This window comes from Lepisosteus oculatus, chromosome 28 (assembly GCF_040954835.1).
Source record: "Lepisosteus oculatus isolate fLepOcu1 chromosome 28, fLepOcu1.hap2, whole genome shotgun sequence".
Taxonomy (NCBI): domain Eukaryota; kingdom Metazoa; phylum Chordata; class Actinopteri; order Semionotiformes; family Lepisosteidae; genus Lepisosteus; species Lepisosteus oculatus.
Window position 1 is genome coordinate 576,946 of NC_090723.1, and position 17,309 is coordinate 594,254.

Below are 17,309 nucleotides of genomic sequence, written 5' to 3' on the forward strand. Positions count from 1 at the left end.
CAAGTACTACTAATAATAACCCCTTCCCTTCAGCCCTTTTATAGTAACACTGACAATTCCTAACTGTTGACATTTCCCTAAGCATTACGCTGATGAAACAGAAGAGAAGACAGTCCGTCTGAGAAACACTGATCTGTGGTCAGTTAGACACTCTTATTAAACACTATTTATCTGTACATGATGGCAGCAGTAGCACATGGCCCTGTGTGTGAGGGTTCTGTTTGGACAGTGCTGAGAAATGTTTGACTAATGGGCCTAACCTAAGCAAGATGTTTTTCTCAGCAGCTCAGCCTCAGCTGCCAAGACCAAGTTTCAAATGAAGTGCCTGCAGACATTTCTGCACATGGGCAGGGTTAGTGCGGCTCTTGCTGAGCACAGTGAAGCCTGCAGGAGGCGCTGTCCGGGTAGAGCCTCTGGAGGAGAAGCAGGAGAGAGTCTCCAGGGGCGCACTAGGACACTGATGCCTGATCCCCAGTGGGCTCCGAGACAGAACCACGCTGGGAATCACGCGGATTCCAGGAGGTGGACACCTTGACCTGGCCAGAACATTCCCACAGCACGCCTCAAGGCGACAGACATGAAGCAGCTCCAGGGCTGAACGTCTGGACGCCTGGGGAACCCAGCACCCCGAACGCCAGGGACCCCAGCAGGAAGCTCACTGCTGGGGGACTGGCACAACTCTCACACACTGCTGGGGGACTGGCACAACTCTCACACACTGCTGGGGGACTGACACAACTCTCACACACTGCTGGGGGACTGACACAACTCTCACACACTGCTGGGGGACTGACACAGCTCACACACACTCAGACACACTGCTGGGGGAGTGGCACAGCTCCCACACACTCACACACACTGCTGGGGGACTGACACAGCTCTCACACACTCACACACACTGCTGGGGGACTGACACAGCTCTCACACACTCAGACACACTGCTGGGGGACTGACACAGCTCTCACACACTCACACACACTGCTAGGGGACTGACACAGCTCTCACACACTCACACACACTGCTGGGGGACTGACACAGCTCTCACACACTCACACACACTGCTGGGGGACTGACACAGCTCTCACACACACACACACTGCTGGGGGACTGACACAGCTCTCACACACTGCTGGGGGACTGACACAACTCTCACACACTGCTGGGGGACTGACACAGCTCACACACACTCAGACACACTGCTGGGGGACTGACACAACTCTCACACACTGCTGGGGGACTGATACAGCTCCCACACACACACACTGCTGGGGGAGTGACACAGCTCTCACACACTCACACACACTGCTGGGGGACTGACACAGCTCTCACACACTCACACACACTGCTGGGGGACTGACACAGCTCTCACACACACACACTGCTGGGGGACTGACACAGCTCTCACACACTCACACACACTGCTAGGGGACTGACACAGCTCTCACACACTCACACACACTGCTAGGGGACTGACACAGCTCTCACACACTCACACACACTGCTGGGGGACTGACACAGCTCTCACACACTGCTGGGGGACTGATACAGCTCCCACACACACACACTGCTGGGGGACTGACACAGCTCTCACACACTCACACACACTGCTGGGGAGTGACACAGCTCTCACACACTCACACACACTGCTGGGGGACTGACACAGCTCTCACACACTGCTTTATTCAGAATAATTCCTTTTCCCAGCCCTTGTTGCAAAAGTACAAAACCCTGTTTGCTTGACTCTTCGGAGGCTCAGTGATTTTGGAGGCTGTGAGTGTCCTCCAGCCAGTGGCACGCTCCCAGGCACCCCTGTCCGGCTGTGGGGCACTGCGGGTGAAGGAATATTTCATCCTTTCATTCCTTCGCTGGCGTTGCGCGCACGGGTACCCATCGCAGTCGCCGGTGATGGAGATGCGCTGGTTCTTCTTACGCGCTTGGCGGGATTTCAGCTCCAGCTGCTGCAGCTGTGGCAGGGGCGGGCTGCTCTGGGCCAGCGCCAGTGCCAGCGCCGGCGCTCCGGGTCCTGCAGCTGGGCTCTGCAGCCCAGGGCTCGGACCGAGGACACTCAGCCTGGACAGCAGTAGACCTGGCAGGAACATGCCAGCTTTAGGGTCGCCTGAGGAGTTGCTGCACCTGTGACATGTGGGACCTGCAGCTCTCCGAGGTGAATTCTCAGCCTTGTGCTCTCCTGGCTCTGCTCTTGGATATCCTGAGAGATCTTAAATTAATAACGCTGTCTGTTGCTCCATAAAGCTCATCAGTGAGCGAAAAAACCAAAACTAAGAATTCACCTTAAAGAGTCTGTATTTCAGCGACTTGCTCAATATTTTCTTGAGACTGGCTATACAAATAGTACCTACAGTACTATACAGCTGAATTGTGTGACTATAAAACAAGGCCAAAAAAATAATTTACCCAAAGTCTACAAGCTTATTAAATTCAGATTCAAAGGTATATATTGGTATGACCGAGGAATTACAGTTTTGCCAAACAAGATACAAATAACACAACATTTACAGTACAAACGTATTGGACATTTATGTACATCACATAAAACGTTATTGAGAGACAGGTTCTCTGCTTGTTCCTCAGGCTGTGACGGGAGATCACATATGGGACTACAGCTCTATTGAGTTTCTTAAGCCCAGTAAGATCAGATGCTGGTCTGATACTGACAGTTGTAAGAATTCTGGGATTAGATTTGTTAATATAAGGAAAGAATGTTTGTTGAATCCCAGAGTATTTCTTACAGTGCAGCTGAATCTCTGCTTACAGTACATCTCTGTGTTTGCATTTTCCTGATGACAGTGGGAGCATTTCCTGTCCTCTCTGGACAGCCTGGTCTGCCTGCGTCATCCAGTTTCTCTGCCTGGGATGTAGTCACTGAGAATGTACTTTGTCAGGGTCTGTTCTTCCTTGTTGTCTCTTATTTTTGTAAGATAATCAGCTAGTATCCAGTTTGTGTCCGTGTTCCAGTGGGTGAGGTACTGTTTGACTTGTACTGTAATTTGGTTGACTTTCTGTTGTGCTGTTGTAGCTGTGCTTTCCTGAGGCTGTCTGCTGTCAGTGAACTTCAGGACCAGGGGCTCTTCTCTGGGCTCAGCAGGGCCTTGTGCTTCCAGGAGGTCTGATCACTGCTTTTGAGCTGTAATCAATATTTTACTGCCCTGTTCTGTATATTTATTAGCACTGGATGTTGCCCTAATTTGGCCAAAGTTGTTTGCTCATTAAATTGCCTTCTCTTTGTGAATGTGGTCATCTATCTCTTTAAAAACAATTTTAATTAGATGAGAACCGTAAACATGCTTGACACTGTATTTGAAGATCAATTGATCCCCCCTCCATTATCACTGCTTGAAATTCTTGCTAACAGAAAGACCCTACACCATGATGTCATACGAAAGACAAACACTGCTTCAGTCAGCATGTTTGCGCTTTCAGCCCAACACACTGACAAAAATAAATACTCAGGCAATAAATTGTATAAACTGCAATTTCAATAATTAGGTTCAGTCCAGCTAACGATGAATCTAAATGGGTCTGACTTTAGACAATAAGACTTAATGTAAAACATCCAATATATTGCACTGTACAAATATGGCTGAGTTACAATCCCATGTAATCATCACGCACCCAGCAGGGATTTCCAGTAACTGTGAATGCACAGGACGACCAGTAATGAATGATGCAATTTTTTGTTGGCCTTCTGATATATTGTATTGTGGTCTGTGACAACAGCTATATTGATGCTGTTCATGTCAGTGTTTAATGTGACATCAGGAAATCTCTTTAATAAGACTGACCTGTTTTGAAAACTGTCCTGGCATCATTAGACCATTCTTTAATTGGTCAGATGTGCTGTCAGCAGTGCAGAGCAGGCAGACCCGGGCTCTTGAATGTCTTCAGTTTACTGTTTTCAGTTTTCTGCTTTTTTATGACAGTTTCTAAACAACTTTATTGCAAAGAAAATGTCTATCATTGATTGGTTGTTGGTTTCTTTGCAATATTTAGGAGAAATCCTCTAATAAACTAGATGTTTGAGAATAATCTTGGCTGCTCATGTCTTTCTGGCAACAGCAGGGATTAGGACTCCTGGAAACTAAAAAGACACAAATGGGAAAGGTCTCCGATTCTCACTGCTCGGCCGCCCTTCTCCTGAGCAGGACTGCCTGTAGAATCAGCCTCTGCTTGTTCCTGCTCAGCCGACACACTGACCCTGCTCCCCACTCCACGTCACACGAGCTCCAGTCAGGCCGTGTTCATGTTTCACCGATCCCCGTCAGGCTTCTGTCTGAGCCTCTATGGGCGGCTGTCACACCAAGCCTCAGGCCTCAGGCTACACCAAGCCTGTCTCCCTGGGGCCCCGTGCTACTAAAAATTGTTCTTTACAGCGGATCTGTTCAGAACAATCCAGGTGTTGCTCACGTGCAGTGTATTGTCTTAATCAGACGTGGAGTTACCACTGATGGAACTAAAGTGAATGGCTTGTTCTAAATTTTAATTTTAATAACGGGGAGCTACAATGTTATTTTTCCAATGCGGCGTTGATGAGTGCATTTCAAACCACAGTGAAACTACCACGCACATGGTAACGTTACAAGAATTTACTGTACAACACAAAAGAGACACCGTTTCGATGTGGGTGTGAGGGTAGCGCCGTACTGCTGTCATTGCGATTCAGAACGAGGCAGCAAAACCCCGAGTGACACAAAAGCAGCCAATTACATTGTAAACTTGCTAAGGCTAGCGAATTGGACCACTATATTAATAGTAAATATTTTCATGAAACTGAAACATTCAAGGCTACATGTTTTTTAGATATTTTTAAGTATTGCAAAAATAAAGCAACCTGGCAACCAACTAAAACACTTATAGTGATTAAAGTTGTTACTGCAGGAGACCATGTTTCTCATTAGCTTTCAGTGTCTAGTGAGCAGAAAGGGCCGCATCACGTCGCATTTTGCCTGCGGCCAGATCAGCGGTTTGCAGTAACGTGGCGGCCATACAGTACTTTCAAAAAGTTCATGACTTAACACTGATTCACAAAGTTCTTGATACCGTCAATTCGTTAGGATCAGCAATGGAAGTTGGAGCTGGCAGGTCGGCTTCAGCCTTTGAGCCGTGGGAGGGTCTGACATGACGGTGCCCCTCTGGGGCTGGTGGGAGACGTGTGCCTTCCGCTTCACCGCGCAGGTTAATCGAGGGTCCCTGCCTCTCGGTTCCTCTGGCCGGGAGAGGAGAGCACCACATTGTGATCTTCTGCTCCAGCGCACTGGCATTCGCCCTGCTGGGAAAAACCGCTCACTTAGAAGAACTTATCCTCCACTAGCTGCTGCCTCCCGTGCCAACAACACAGTTTCCCAGCTGGGGTGAGCCGAGCCTGGAAGGCTCTCTGCCTCTCGAGGGGAGCTCTGGAAAAGGATTTGTCAATGCGTAGTGTTTCACGTCAGGCTAGAGATGCATCACCCGAGAATTATCTTGTATCCTGTTCTTGTGATAGCGGGTTTGTGCCTGAGTGCCCTGACTCTGGTGTGTGGTTGGAGCAAAATGTTGGACAAATCAAATCTTCAGTGGATTTTAAGTTGGGTTGCTTGAAGAATGCAATTAACTCAGTTTTTAAAAACTGATTGAGTGGGTTTTTTGCAGTCACCCTTCACCTGTTGTATAAAGAAGTGTTTTCTGTTCTCAGTCCTAATCACTGATTGAACCACTGCAGGTTGACTAAGGGGTAGATGATGGGTTCTCAGGGCAAAGAATTGAAACCCAGGGCAAGTTGTACAATGCACTAGTAAGACCTTTTCATTGTCTTCAGTTTTGGTCACCAAGTTACAAAAACATTGTCGTCCTGGAATCTGTCCAGAGAATTGCAAAAGCGTGAATTCTGTGACTTAAGAGAATGCTCTACACTGACAGTATGAAAGAACTGTACCTTTTTTGTCTTGAACATAGAAGACTACAAGGAGACCATATACAAGCGTTAAAAAAAGATAGTGACAAAAGTCAATCCTGTGGACTTGTTCAGAATGATCTGAGAGAAACGAATCGGAGGGCTCAAACGGAAGCTGAGAGGAGTGCATTTAACAGGGAACACAAGTCCCTGTTTTACACAAAGTATGGTTGGGGTCTGGAACAATCTGTCCAACTATGTTGTCGAGTCATTCCTCCTTTCAAGAAATGGCTGGATTTGATCTTGGGTCAATTAGCTACTAAGGACCAAATGAGTTAGATAATGTAAGCGTCTTCATCTCTTTTGTGAACTTCCTCATGTACTTGCTTGATCGGTGTCTCATACTGTCATGCCCCAGTAAACGGTGAAGCAAACAGATCGCACTCATGAGTGAAAAATAAACCTTGTCCACGTGTCCCCATTTCTTTTCTCCTTTATGCTAGTTGGTTCTTTCTTGAATGGTTGTGCTCCAGTGTAAAACTGTCCCTCTTGATAACACCAGTTCCAATTCCCTAAGACACGCTGGAGCTTGGAGTGAGTGTATGTAAAACCATCAGTAATTAGGAACAAGTGATAGGTTTATTCCATGCTGAAAAGAGAAGAGAGAAAATGCGTTATTTAGTGCTTGCAGGAGAAAACCAAGAGAAAATGGCGGTGATAATTAACGATATGTGTAAGTCATTAAGTAAATAAATGCTTCCCCCATTCTTAGGGCCTAGTTGACTATGCCAGTGCTCTTATATGACTGTACTGCAGCTCAAACCACAACAAACCCAAAGGGGCTGCAAAATGGGCTTCGTACTGTGTTCTTCCCTCTCTTAATTTATTCTTTTAATTAAAAACATCTGTTTTTACTGCAAACGAATGCCCACTTCCTGTTGTTCAGCAAATTCCACATGTTTCTCTGCAGCACCAGAACAACCCCGAAGGAGGAGAGAGTGGAGAGGACAGTGAAAGGAAAGCCATTCGCGTGAGACGTGTTCCAGAGACCGCAGCTCCCCCTGCTGCCAGCCCAAGGTAACCCTCTGAACTCTCACTGCCCGCAGCTGAAACTGCTACTAATCTGTCGACGTTGGATTAACTCCTTCAAAAATGCTTGAATATTACCCTGGAACAGCAGTTCCCCTGCAAACTCTGATGTTTAGCTCTTTTAAATTATTTCATAAACAAATCAGCCTAATAAACCGGAGATATTTATCGATGTAACTGTATATACAAAGACAACACTTTTCATTAGGTTTTCATCATGTCTGTGTTGTTCTTGTTGTTATGTCATGATGGAGGTTGTACGTGTCTGAAGACATGCTTAGAAAAATCGCTGCTTGGAAAATTTTAGTAGAGACTCATTTGTGACAGATGCTTTTCCCTAATGTATCATAGTTCTACTAAATTATGCAGAATTCTCCAATGTGTTTTTCTGTTGTGATAGCCTCACGTGGTACATGATGATACACAGACATTTATTGAGAATCTCTTGCATAGTTTATGCTGTATTCAGATCCCCTTTGTGACTCTTTGCCAATCCTTTCATAGTAGTGAAATCATCTATTTATAAACACGGGGGAGTACGCCCATAATTACGGGTGAGGTGTGGGCTTCGTTCCTTGAAGAGGTTGCTGTCGATTGTTGATTTGTGGGAGCAGAATAAGGCATTTGACCATGTTTCGTTGGCGTGGGAGAGCAGAATCCGGCGAGGATGAGTCGTAACGCATTAACGCGGAAGCGTGACCATCCGCTGTCTGTCCCGCAGGGTCGCCGAGGGAGCGCGTCCCTCCCCGGGCCCGCTGCAGCCGCCGCCATGAGCTGGAGCTTCCTGACCCGGCTGCTGGAGGAGATCCACAACCACTCCACCTTCGTGGGCAAGCTGTGGCTCACTGTGCTCATCGTCTTCCGCATCGTGCTGACGGCCGTGGGCGGCGAGTCCATCTACTACGACGAGCAGAGCAAGTTCGTCTGCAACACGGGCCAGCCGGGCTGCGAGAACGTCTGCTACGATGCCTTCGCGCCCCTGTCCCACGTCCGCTTCTGGGTGTTCCAGATCATCGTGGTGTCCACGCCCTCCCTGCTGTACCTCTGCTACGCCATCAACAAGATTGCCCGGCTGGAGGAGGGGAAGGGGGCGGCGGGCGGCGGCGGGTTTGGCTCCAGGAAGCCGCGGGGCAAGATGTTCCTGGGAAGGAGGCAGCACCGTGGCATCGAGGAGGCAGAGGACGACCACGAAGAGGACCCCATGATCTACGAGGAGCCCGAAATGGAGAGCCGCAGCGAGGCCACGCCGCGGGGGAAGGCCAAGACCCGGCACGACGGGCGGCATCGCATTAAAGAGGACGGGCTGATGAAGATCTACGTGCTGCAGCTGCTGACACGCACAGCGCTGGAGGTGGGCTTCCTGGCCGGGCAGTGCCTCCTCTATGGGTTTGCGGTTCAGCCGGTCTTCCAGTGCAACAGCAAGCCCTGCCCGCACAAAGTGGACTGCTTCGTTTCACGGCCCACCGAGAAGTCCATCTTCTTGCGCATCATGTACGGCGTCACCGGTCTCTGCTTGACCCTCAACGTCTGGGAGATGCTCCATTTGGGGTTCGGCAGCATGTGTGACATCCTGCGCAGCAGGCAGTCCCCTCCCGAGGAGGACGAGTACCAGATGAGCTCCGTCGGGGCAGGGGGCACAGGGGTGGCAGAGACGGAAGCGGCCCCTGGAGGGTACAGCAGCTACCCTTTCACCTGGAATGCCCCGTCAGCCCCTCCAGGATACAACATTGTGGTGAAGCCTGAGCAGATCCAGTACACCGACCTCAGCAACGCCAAGATGGCCTGCAAGCAAAACAAAGCCAACATTGCCCACGAGGAGCAGCAGCAGTTCGGCAGCAACGAGGACAACTTCCCGACTGCCGAGCCCCGCGGCTCCCTGCAGAAGGAGATCCACGAGGTCCACGAGGGTCTGGAGGCGGCCCTCCAGGCCTACAGCGACCAGCACCACCACGGTGGCCCCCGCGGCCCCCACCCACACCCAAACATCCCCAGCAGCCACGGGGACAGGAGGGCCAGGAGCGGCCCCCGGCACAGCACCAAAAAGACCGGGGCAGGGGACAGGGGGGGCAGCAGCAGCAGCAGCAACAGCAACAGCAAATCAGCGGAGGCGAAACCCTCCGTCTGGATCTAGCCCGCCCTGCCCACACCAATCCCAGGGATCCCTGCTCTGTGGATCAGAGACTGGAAACCAGGCCTCCGTCTGGCACAGAGCAGAACACAATCCACCTCATGGGCCCTTCTCCCTCCAGCAGGGACGTCAGGCCCTGTTTTTCCTGTAGGAAAGCTGCCCGTGTGCCTGCAGGGAGAACCGTGGCTGTGCTGTGGAAGCTGGACATCAGGAAAGAGAGAACCCGATTCAGGGGACACGTGCGTAGGCAGCAGACCGGGTCACTTGTTTTTCATGCTGAGACCGTCTTCTTCATGGATCAGTATGCTTCTTTATCATTTCGTGTTGTTTGTGCTTTGATCGTTATTTATTTCCATTTTTTTTCACATTTGGAATTGCCAGTTATGTGCCGCCACACATAATCCTGGCCACAGCTGGCTGATGGCGTGGCCAAGACTCGATGGCAAAGTGTTGTCCACAGGGGTTGTGCTGCCCCCATGGTGAGCCCCCTCTTTAACGCCCTGTAGTTCTGAAACAAGGTGATGGCATTGTAGAGTCTGGACGTTAAGAGTCGGACTGAGCCATTTTGTCCCTGACGTTCTCAAGATTTGTGGGGTAAAACTCTATCGAAGTGCCTGGTTGAGATCTGCATCAGCTCCTTTAATGATGTTTAGATTTACATTCCAAGATTTAAAAAATAATTGGCAAAAAATAATCTGCGCTTTCCATTTTCATTTTTATACCAAAAATGACTAAATGATGTGGAATTTCGGTAGAATTTTTTTCGTTCACACAAACAGACGTTCTGTTTCTGAGTTAAAAGGGATCTAAGAGTTCTGGCTTAGCTGGCTTCTAGCTATATTTTTACATCAGTTTTCCAGATGGGGAGACAGTGAAATAACAGAAGCAGAACTAACAGTACAGAATGATGAAGTACCAGCATATTGCATTTGGAAAACATTACACTGCATGTAAGAGTGCACACTGGTGATAATCAGCTAACTTATACAGGCAGTAAAAGGTTGTTTTTTGTTTTGTGTTGATTTTCCTGAAAATATGGGGCATTGATTCCATTCTTGTTTTTTATTTGTATGTTTTTTTTTTCTGAACTTAACACTAGTATCAATATTTTTAAAAACAGTGTGCAAACAGGAGTCATTTCGGTGTAGAGACATCCAGTAAACAAGAGGTTTTTATGGTGCTAGGAAGTACAGTTTTATTTCTGTATTTCCTGGGGCTTTTTCTTGCAGCTGGGGTTGGAAAGAGGAAGGTTCAGATGCTGCATTTCCATGAAAGTGCCTTATCATCCAGCCATAAGAACCGGGGTGAAGAACTCTTCAGTAACAGGCTTCCCGGCTCGGCGTTCCAGAGCAGATGAGCCTCCTCTTTAAAGCCATACACAAGAGACAGTGGATTGCTGTCGACAGGTTTAATGGGATCCACAGGGGTCCTCTCATCCTCGCAGCTCAGAAAGTGGAGTGTGACCAGCTTGCCTGTTTCCCCCCTGCATGCTGCCATGTCCTTCCTAGTCTTCCGTCATTGAGACCAGCCACGTGTGAAATTACCTGCCCAGGACTCGCTGGTACCATGGTATTTGCCCAGAGGCTGATTGCTCCTGCTTAATGAAAACCTGTTATCAAACAGTGCCTGAATTGATTTTGGTGGCTGTGGCGATGCTTTGAAGAGTTAAAAACTAGCCGTAGTTCAGGACAGTTAGCACTGATGCCCAGATTCCCCTTTCCTGGGAGCTGGAGCCCATCCTATGAGCAGTGCGACAGGGTGGCCAGCGGGCACTCAGTCCTGGTGAAGGTACCTGGGCAGCAGTCATCCCGATGGGCTCCCAGCATTCCACACCCCGCCAGCGCCAGCGCCAGCTCCGATCTTCCTTTCGGACTTAGCAGTGCAGCTCCTGGTAGACATTTTGCTCTCAGAAAAAAAGAAAGTGCTCAGGGATTTTTCAGGGGGAGACAGCATCCCAGTCGGATGGCATCCTGCAAAGAAAGGACTGCACCTCTGGAAGCATACCGCCTGCTTCTCCCCCAGCGTGGCTGTTTTTTTAGGTTCTTGTTTTTGTCATTTTTAAGTGCTTTTTTGATCTTGAGTAGGGGGGCATCTGCTGGCCAGATGTGGTGGTGCCAGTGTAAACATGTCATGTGTGAGTCTGTCACTCAGCCGGAGCCCACAGCCCAAGAAACATGGGGGGACTGTTGGGAACATCTTCGCTGTTTCACTGCCTGCCAGACCCCAGGTGATCTGGGTTGGAAGTAGGGTGTAAAATGAACTGTGCAAACAGCCTACAAACGTAATTGCTCTACTTGGGGAGGAGCATTGTAACATGGAAAAGGATTTCAGAACTTCCTCTGTGGCTGCTCATGCAGAAGGAATGGATATGTTCCCTGTGTAAAAATGGTGTATTGTTACAAGTTATCTGCTGTAAATCAAAGCAGTCATCAGAAAGATAGTCTTCTCTAATGCTGTGAAATTGCTGGTCTGCAGTTTCAAATTGCATGAAAGGCAGAAGGTTCTCTTCTGCTAGAGCAGAGTTCAGGCGATCTTCATCAGGGAGAGGAGCAGAGAGGCACTCCCCATTGCAGCACAAGTTCCCCGACCACTTGACCTCAGAAATTACACCTAAAGATTTATTTTTCTGTGTCCGGCAAGAGAGGAAGTCATCTCTGTTTAAGTTATCGCCTTTCTTTCCTCTCTCTGGTTACTGTGAAAGTCATAACCTTCCAAAGTAAATGGACATCTGCCACCCAGTCCTGCAGTCTTCCAGCAGGCAGGGCTTCTATGCACATACTCGCATTTATGAGCTTTGGAGTTTAAGCCATCAGCACCACATCCGCTGGATAATGTACCAGATTTGTACTTAAGAATTTATACCTTGCTAGTGTTCTTCCGTTAAGAGGTTATTTCTAATTGTAAATGAGGTTCTAGGCCTAACACTGTACTTAAGTATTTAAAAAAGAAAACGAACTTCTTTGTAGCAAACCTGTCTGTTTAAATATAAGTTGGGAATACCACAGCCATGGCAAACAAGTTTACATGTACATACATGAAAAGAGTTCAGTTTCAGTCTTCTAGGTCTATATTTTCATAATGTGCATAAAACATTTATATAAAACAGTTTTTGTTTTGCTTTCGTATGTATTCTGAATGGGTTCAGAGAACACAGGTTTTTTTTAAAAAGCTTGGTGAAGTTGTTTTTCTTTTGGGGCATCTTGTTAAAGATTTGTGAATTAGTCTGATAGTAAAAAGTCAAAAGCGAAGAATCTATAACGTACACGCTGAGCAGTGAACGGTGTGGGAATGTCTCCAGTAGATCCTGCCCTGGTGAGAGGTGTAGCTTGGCATCACAGCTGGGCAGTGAAGCCCAGTGGAGGAGATCAGACACTATCGGGTTTGCATGTTATACCCTGGTCAGCTGGTGAACATTGAAATTTCTGATATCTGACTGGATCTATCCCAGTATTGTCAGTTTTCACTGCCATCCTGTGTCATTTTTAACTGCCTTAATAAAGATGTCTGCAGAGTGCCAGCTTGGTGCTGCAGTGCCCACCTTTGCTGTGGTCAGAGCTGGCCTCTTCCCCTCCAGATTAAGGACAGTGGTCTGCCGCACGGAATTAATCCGAAATCAGCGTCTGCAGGAAGCTAGGAATATGGATCTGACAGTCCTCCAGTGGGCAGTCAGCTGTTCTGAAGTGGGCAGAATTAAAACTGAGCTGAATTTAAATTTAGAATTTAGACATGAAACATTTCAACTATTTTGCTTTTGCCATTTTCCTGGCTTTCCCCAAGTTCTGTGTCTCCTGGTGCTTACTGACAAGCTGATGTGTGATGTCTGATGTCTGCTAGCAGTGCAGGCCTGCTTTTTGTGTTGGTTTCCTGTGGACTCCTTTTGGGAATGAATGAGTGTTATAGCTCACAGTGCAGCGCTGTTCCTTCTGTTCTTGCCTGCAGGAGAACCCTGGCTGGGCTTCAGCTCTTCATTGATCAGCAGATCAATACTCTGAAATACTCTGGGGCGGAGGGGTTATTAGTTTTGAGCAGGTGACTGAGGAAACTGGTTTCGGCTAGCTAGACATTTCCTTGTGTTGTGTGCTACTATGTCCTTTTGAGGATTTCAAACTCCTAGTGAACAGGGGCAGGAATAGAAATTGAAAATATGAAGGTTTTTCTTTGTATTGACTGTGTGCCAAAGAAACGTGTGCTGTTTTTTATACAGAAAAGGCAGTTTTATTTACTCTTGAGATTTCTCTAGATAAAAGAGTTTGCATATCATTTTGAGAAGCTTTATTAAACCTTATAGATCTGAGAATTCAAGTGAAACACCTGAAAAAGAGTCGTCCACAATCCTTTTGAGCTTACATTCCTAGTTCAGAAGAAACAATAAGTTGTGTGCTAACAGGAGGGAGTGTTTTGTTGTTATTCATACCTTTCTAATTAAAATTGATTGAAATTTAATTAATCCTCCATTATCAACAGTATAATTAAAACTATTGTTCAAAACAAAACCAGAGAGCAAGCCATTTGTAAAACAAATGGATGCCAGAGCTCTCAAACCAGTAAATCAGACCCACTCAGCAGCTTGAAGATACTGTACCATGCCTGAATTGTGTCTGTTCTTCATGTTGTTGAGTACACAAATCTGACTTCAGTCTGATTTATTGATCAGGGCAGGATTACTGGAATACACCCCTTGATGTGTTAAGAAGTAATGGGATTTAACTGTTTAAGGGTTAGCTGGGATTTTAAGGAGGACAAAATGAAGATGAGGCATTGAAAAGGAGGGGAGTGTAGTTTTGTTTCCAGGTTGGCAGAGCAAGTGCCTTTTTCCGTTGTTGTTTCAAGGACACATTTGAAGACCCAAAGCATTTTACAGAGCTTCTTCCTGCGTGCAGATCTCCTACTGCCCTCCGACGTACTGTACACACCCCCTTACACATCCCGAACAATCCAGTACAGACCAGTGTCCCTTCAAGTGGAGGCAAAGGACACGTCCTTAAACCATGGAAGAACCACTTGCTTGACTTCCTATAGCAACAGCAATACTGATTCATGTTTGATAACTATTTATGCAAAACGTACATTCAGACACAGTCTTAAATAGCAAAGCGAGGAAGAATGAGACCTGTGTCTTTCTTTAAGCTTGCTCTTTAATGAAAACAGTAGTCAGGTTTGTCATTAATGTCCTTCTCTTTCTCGTGTGGAGACACTCATGATGTTTTTCTTTCCGTCAGCCTGTCATATTCAAGTAGTTTATTCTGCTAGTGTTTTGATTTATTTTCCTGGGTACTGGGACTTTGCTACTGCCTTAATTGAAAAAACACAGTGGTCCAATAAAACCTCTCTGACTCTACCAGTACGAAAGCAGCATTTATGTGATGCAACATAATTATAAATGAAGTCTTCTCTGTTTCCTACTATTCAATGTATTATTTTGCTTTAAATTAGCATCCTTGCTAATTATTGACTTGAGGTTCCTCAGTCTACTGTATGATGAAACAGGATTTCACTTCTGATTGGAGGAACAAGTATGTGCAGCTGATCAGACAGCCATGTATGAATTATATTTACAGAACTGCTTCCGATTCTGTTCACATTTGCTGTTATCACCTCATTATTACATTTTCTCTTGTTTTTTTTATTGCTTTGTAGTAAATGCAAAATTGTTTGAAAGTGGCAAGCTGGAGTTCAGCTGTGTGAATACTTCCATTTTTTAATTACTTTTGTAAGGAAATATTAATGCATGTCCAGAACTATTTTGCTAAAAAAACTGTAAATAAAAAATTTCATCTTTCCCAAGTGTCTCTCTTTATTTGTCCTTCTGTGCCAGTTGAATCGGAGCTCAAGGTGGTTTCCTTGTTGCAGTGAATTCTATCTGGTATCAATAGGGTGGTGCTCTGGCTGTGTGGCTCAGGATCTGTGCCTGTGGCTGGAAGGTTGCCAGATTGCATCCCGCGGCCGGCAGGGGAATCCTACCCTATTGGGCCCCTGAGCAGGGCCCTTAACCCCAACTGCTCCAGGGGTGCTGTATAAATGGCTGACCCTGCGCTCTGACTCCAAGCTTCTCTCCCTGTCTGTGTCTCATGGAGAGCAAGTTGGGGTATGTGAAAAGACAAAGTCCTAATGCAGGAAATTGAGTATGGCCAATAAAGTGATCTGATCTTCAATAAGGAAATCGCCTCTTTCCTCACCTCTCACATTTCATGCTAATTCAGATTCTAGACCACAGCTTTCTTCACCACTTTCGCAACTTTCATACAGAATTTATCATTAGGAGAATTTAATGTCATTATTAGAGAAGCGCTGGGATTTCTATGAAGAACTACTCTCCTATTTTATATTAACAATTGAGATTCTGGTGTGATTATTGAGCTAGTTGGGGGATGAAATTCAAAAAGACTGGGAAAAGACCTAGTGACATTCATTAAGAGGTGCATAAAAAGACAAAGACAGGTGTTTATGTTGAATAATCATTTGAATCTTCTAGTGAATGTGAAAAAACAATACTGTATAAAGGTACAGCTGGTGTTGGCTATATAGATGGAAAACAGCATAATTTAAATTAATGAAATGTTAAAATTGGATAATGCCCAGGTAAGATCTCATTTAGAATGTTGCACAGAATGCAGTGAATGTTGTGTACAATTACATTATTTTTTAAATATCTGAGGCTTTCATCCAAAGCTTTTGTCATTGTCCTGTGTTTTTGACTGGATAGTGTTTCCTGCAGACAACTGCTATAAAGATGGGTGACTTTAAAAATAAAACCAGGTCTGTGTGGTTAATTTAGCTAAAGGCGAAAACACTGGACGTTAGCGGCATCTGTCTAACTCTCTTCCAGAGCCTCTCCGTGCGATTCGTTGACATTGAATATTAACCTCACCGAGCTTGAAGGTCTGAGAAGGGTAGGAAGGCAGCCTACAGAAACAAGGCTAGACACGGAGACCGGGAGGCCCGGGGGCTTTGTGACACAAAAACTGATCTGAGGGGCGGCAGGGAAAACCAGTCAGCGGAAGGAAAAGCCCAGCTAAACACAAGCGTGACCCTTAACCGCGTCGGCCTGAGCAGCATCCCATCAGGCACATGCTCTGTGTGCTCACTGGATCGCTGGAAACTAGGGCGCGCTGTACGAGTAATAAGACATTTTATTTATACTGTAGTGCACTTTTCATAGGTCAGTCTCAATGTGCACTATACAATTAAATACATGCGACCCAAGTAATAAACAGGATAGGATACAGGATAACATCAGACAACACAAAGCAGAGAGCAATACAAGTAATACAAGATATCTCAAGCAAACAGGCAGAGAGCTCAAGGCTTTCCTGTGCAGATCTGGCTGGGTGGTCAGTGGCCCTGGGACGCAGTGTCTTCTCTTCGAGCTGAGGAGAACAACATCTACGAGCCGTTTAAGATCTTTCCATCTAGCGGAAGAGGGTTTACACTAAACGTTTATCTGCGAAGTACTGTACGTTTTGTTGATAAGTGTTAGCCTGCTTAGTACATGAAATAACGATTATGTTAAAATCAAGGATGTAGTTAAGGTCGAATCTGTTAGGATTTAAATGGGGATTTGGTTGCCTAAAAGTACATGCACTGTTCGGGAGCGAGGACTGCGGGCTGACGGGCGCTGGGAGCAGAGGACACCCCGCCGGGAGCAGAGGACACCCCGCCGGGACACTCGCAGGTCGCTGGACAGCTAATGAGCCGGCGCGCAGAGCGAGACTGCTGTTCGCTTTCGTTTTCACAGAAACGCTTGGATGAGTTTCTCCTTTTCTCTTCGAGCACTTCGAGCACATTTGACACAATTAGGGTGTCTAATCTCAAGGAAAAGGGTTTCAGCGTCCCGATAATGGGAGCTCTCCGTGTATTCATGCATTTCATTCGAGAGAGGCGAGTGCACGTCCGCTGCCCGCCCGCAGCACAGTTAAACAAGCCGAGCCAGGCCAGCTGTCACCGAGTCCTGTCAGGATGCTTAATTGAAGCTCCCCTGGAGGGAAAGACAGTTTCACAGCCACACAGAGGTGAATGAAGTTGTTTTCCGGAACATGTTTAAACTCGTCTACAGTTGCACGAGATTTAGTGGTATTTTTGCAGCGCGGCGGCGCGGTTTACTCTAATGCTTTTTTGTGTCCCTGGACTTACAAATTCCCCGACATCAAAAAAAGATGTAAACTAAAAACGGAGATCAGAGCGTAAAAATACAAATTTCTAGTAAAA

The 17,309-nt window shown here is 46.7% G+C and overlaps 1 protein-coding gene across 6 annotated transcripts in view; it reads left to right on the plus strand.

The window, feature by feature from the left end:
• The window catches only part of gjc1 (gap junction protein gamma 1), a 37,235-nt gene extending 22,352 nt beyond the window's left edge, over nt 1-14,883 (plus strand). For 5 of the 6 annotated variants that reach the window (XM_015362055.2, XM_015362059.2, XM_015362054.2 and 2 more), the window contains 2 exons: nt 6,858-6,964; nt 7,698-14,883. In XM_015362055.2, the coding sequence (XP_015217541.1) occupies nt 7,746-9,107 (1,362 nt within the window). In that variant the 5' untranslated portion in view covers nt 6,858-6,964; nt 7,698-7,745 and the 3' untranslated portion in view covers nt 9,108-14,883. The remainder of the gene's footprint in view (nt 1-6,857; nt 6,965-7,697) is intronic. The other variant, XR_001480207.2, reaches the window with a different exon arrangement.
• The last annotated feature ends 2,426 nt before the right edge of the window (nt 14,884-17,309 follow it).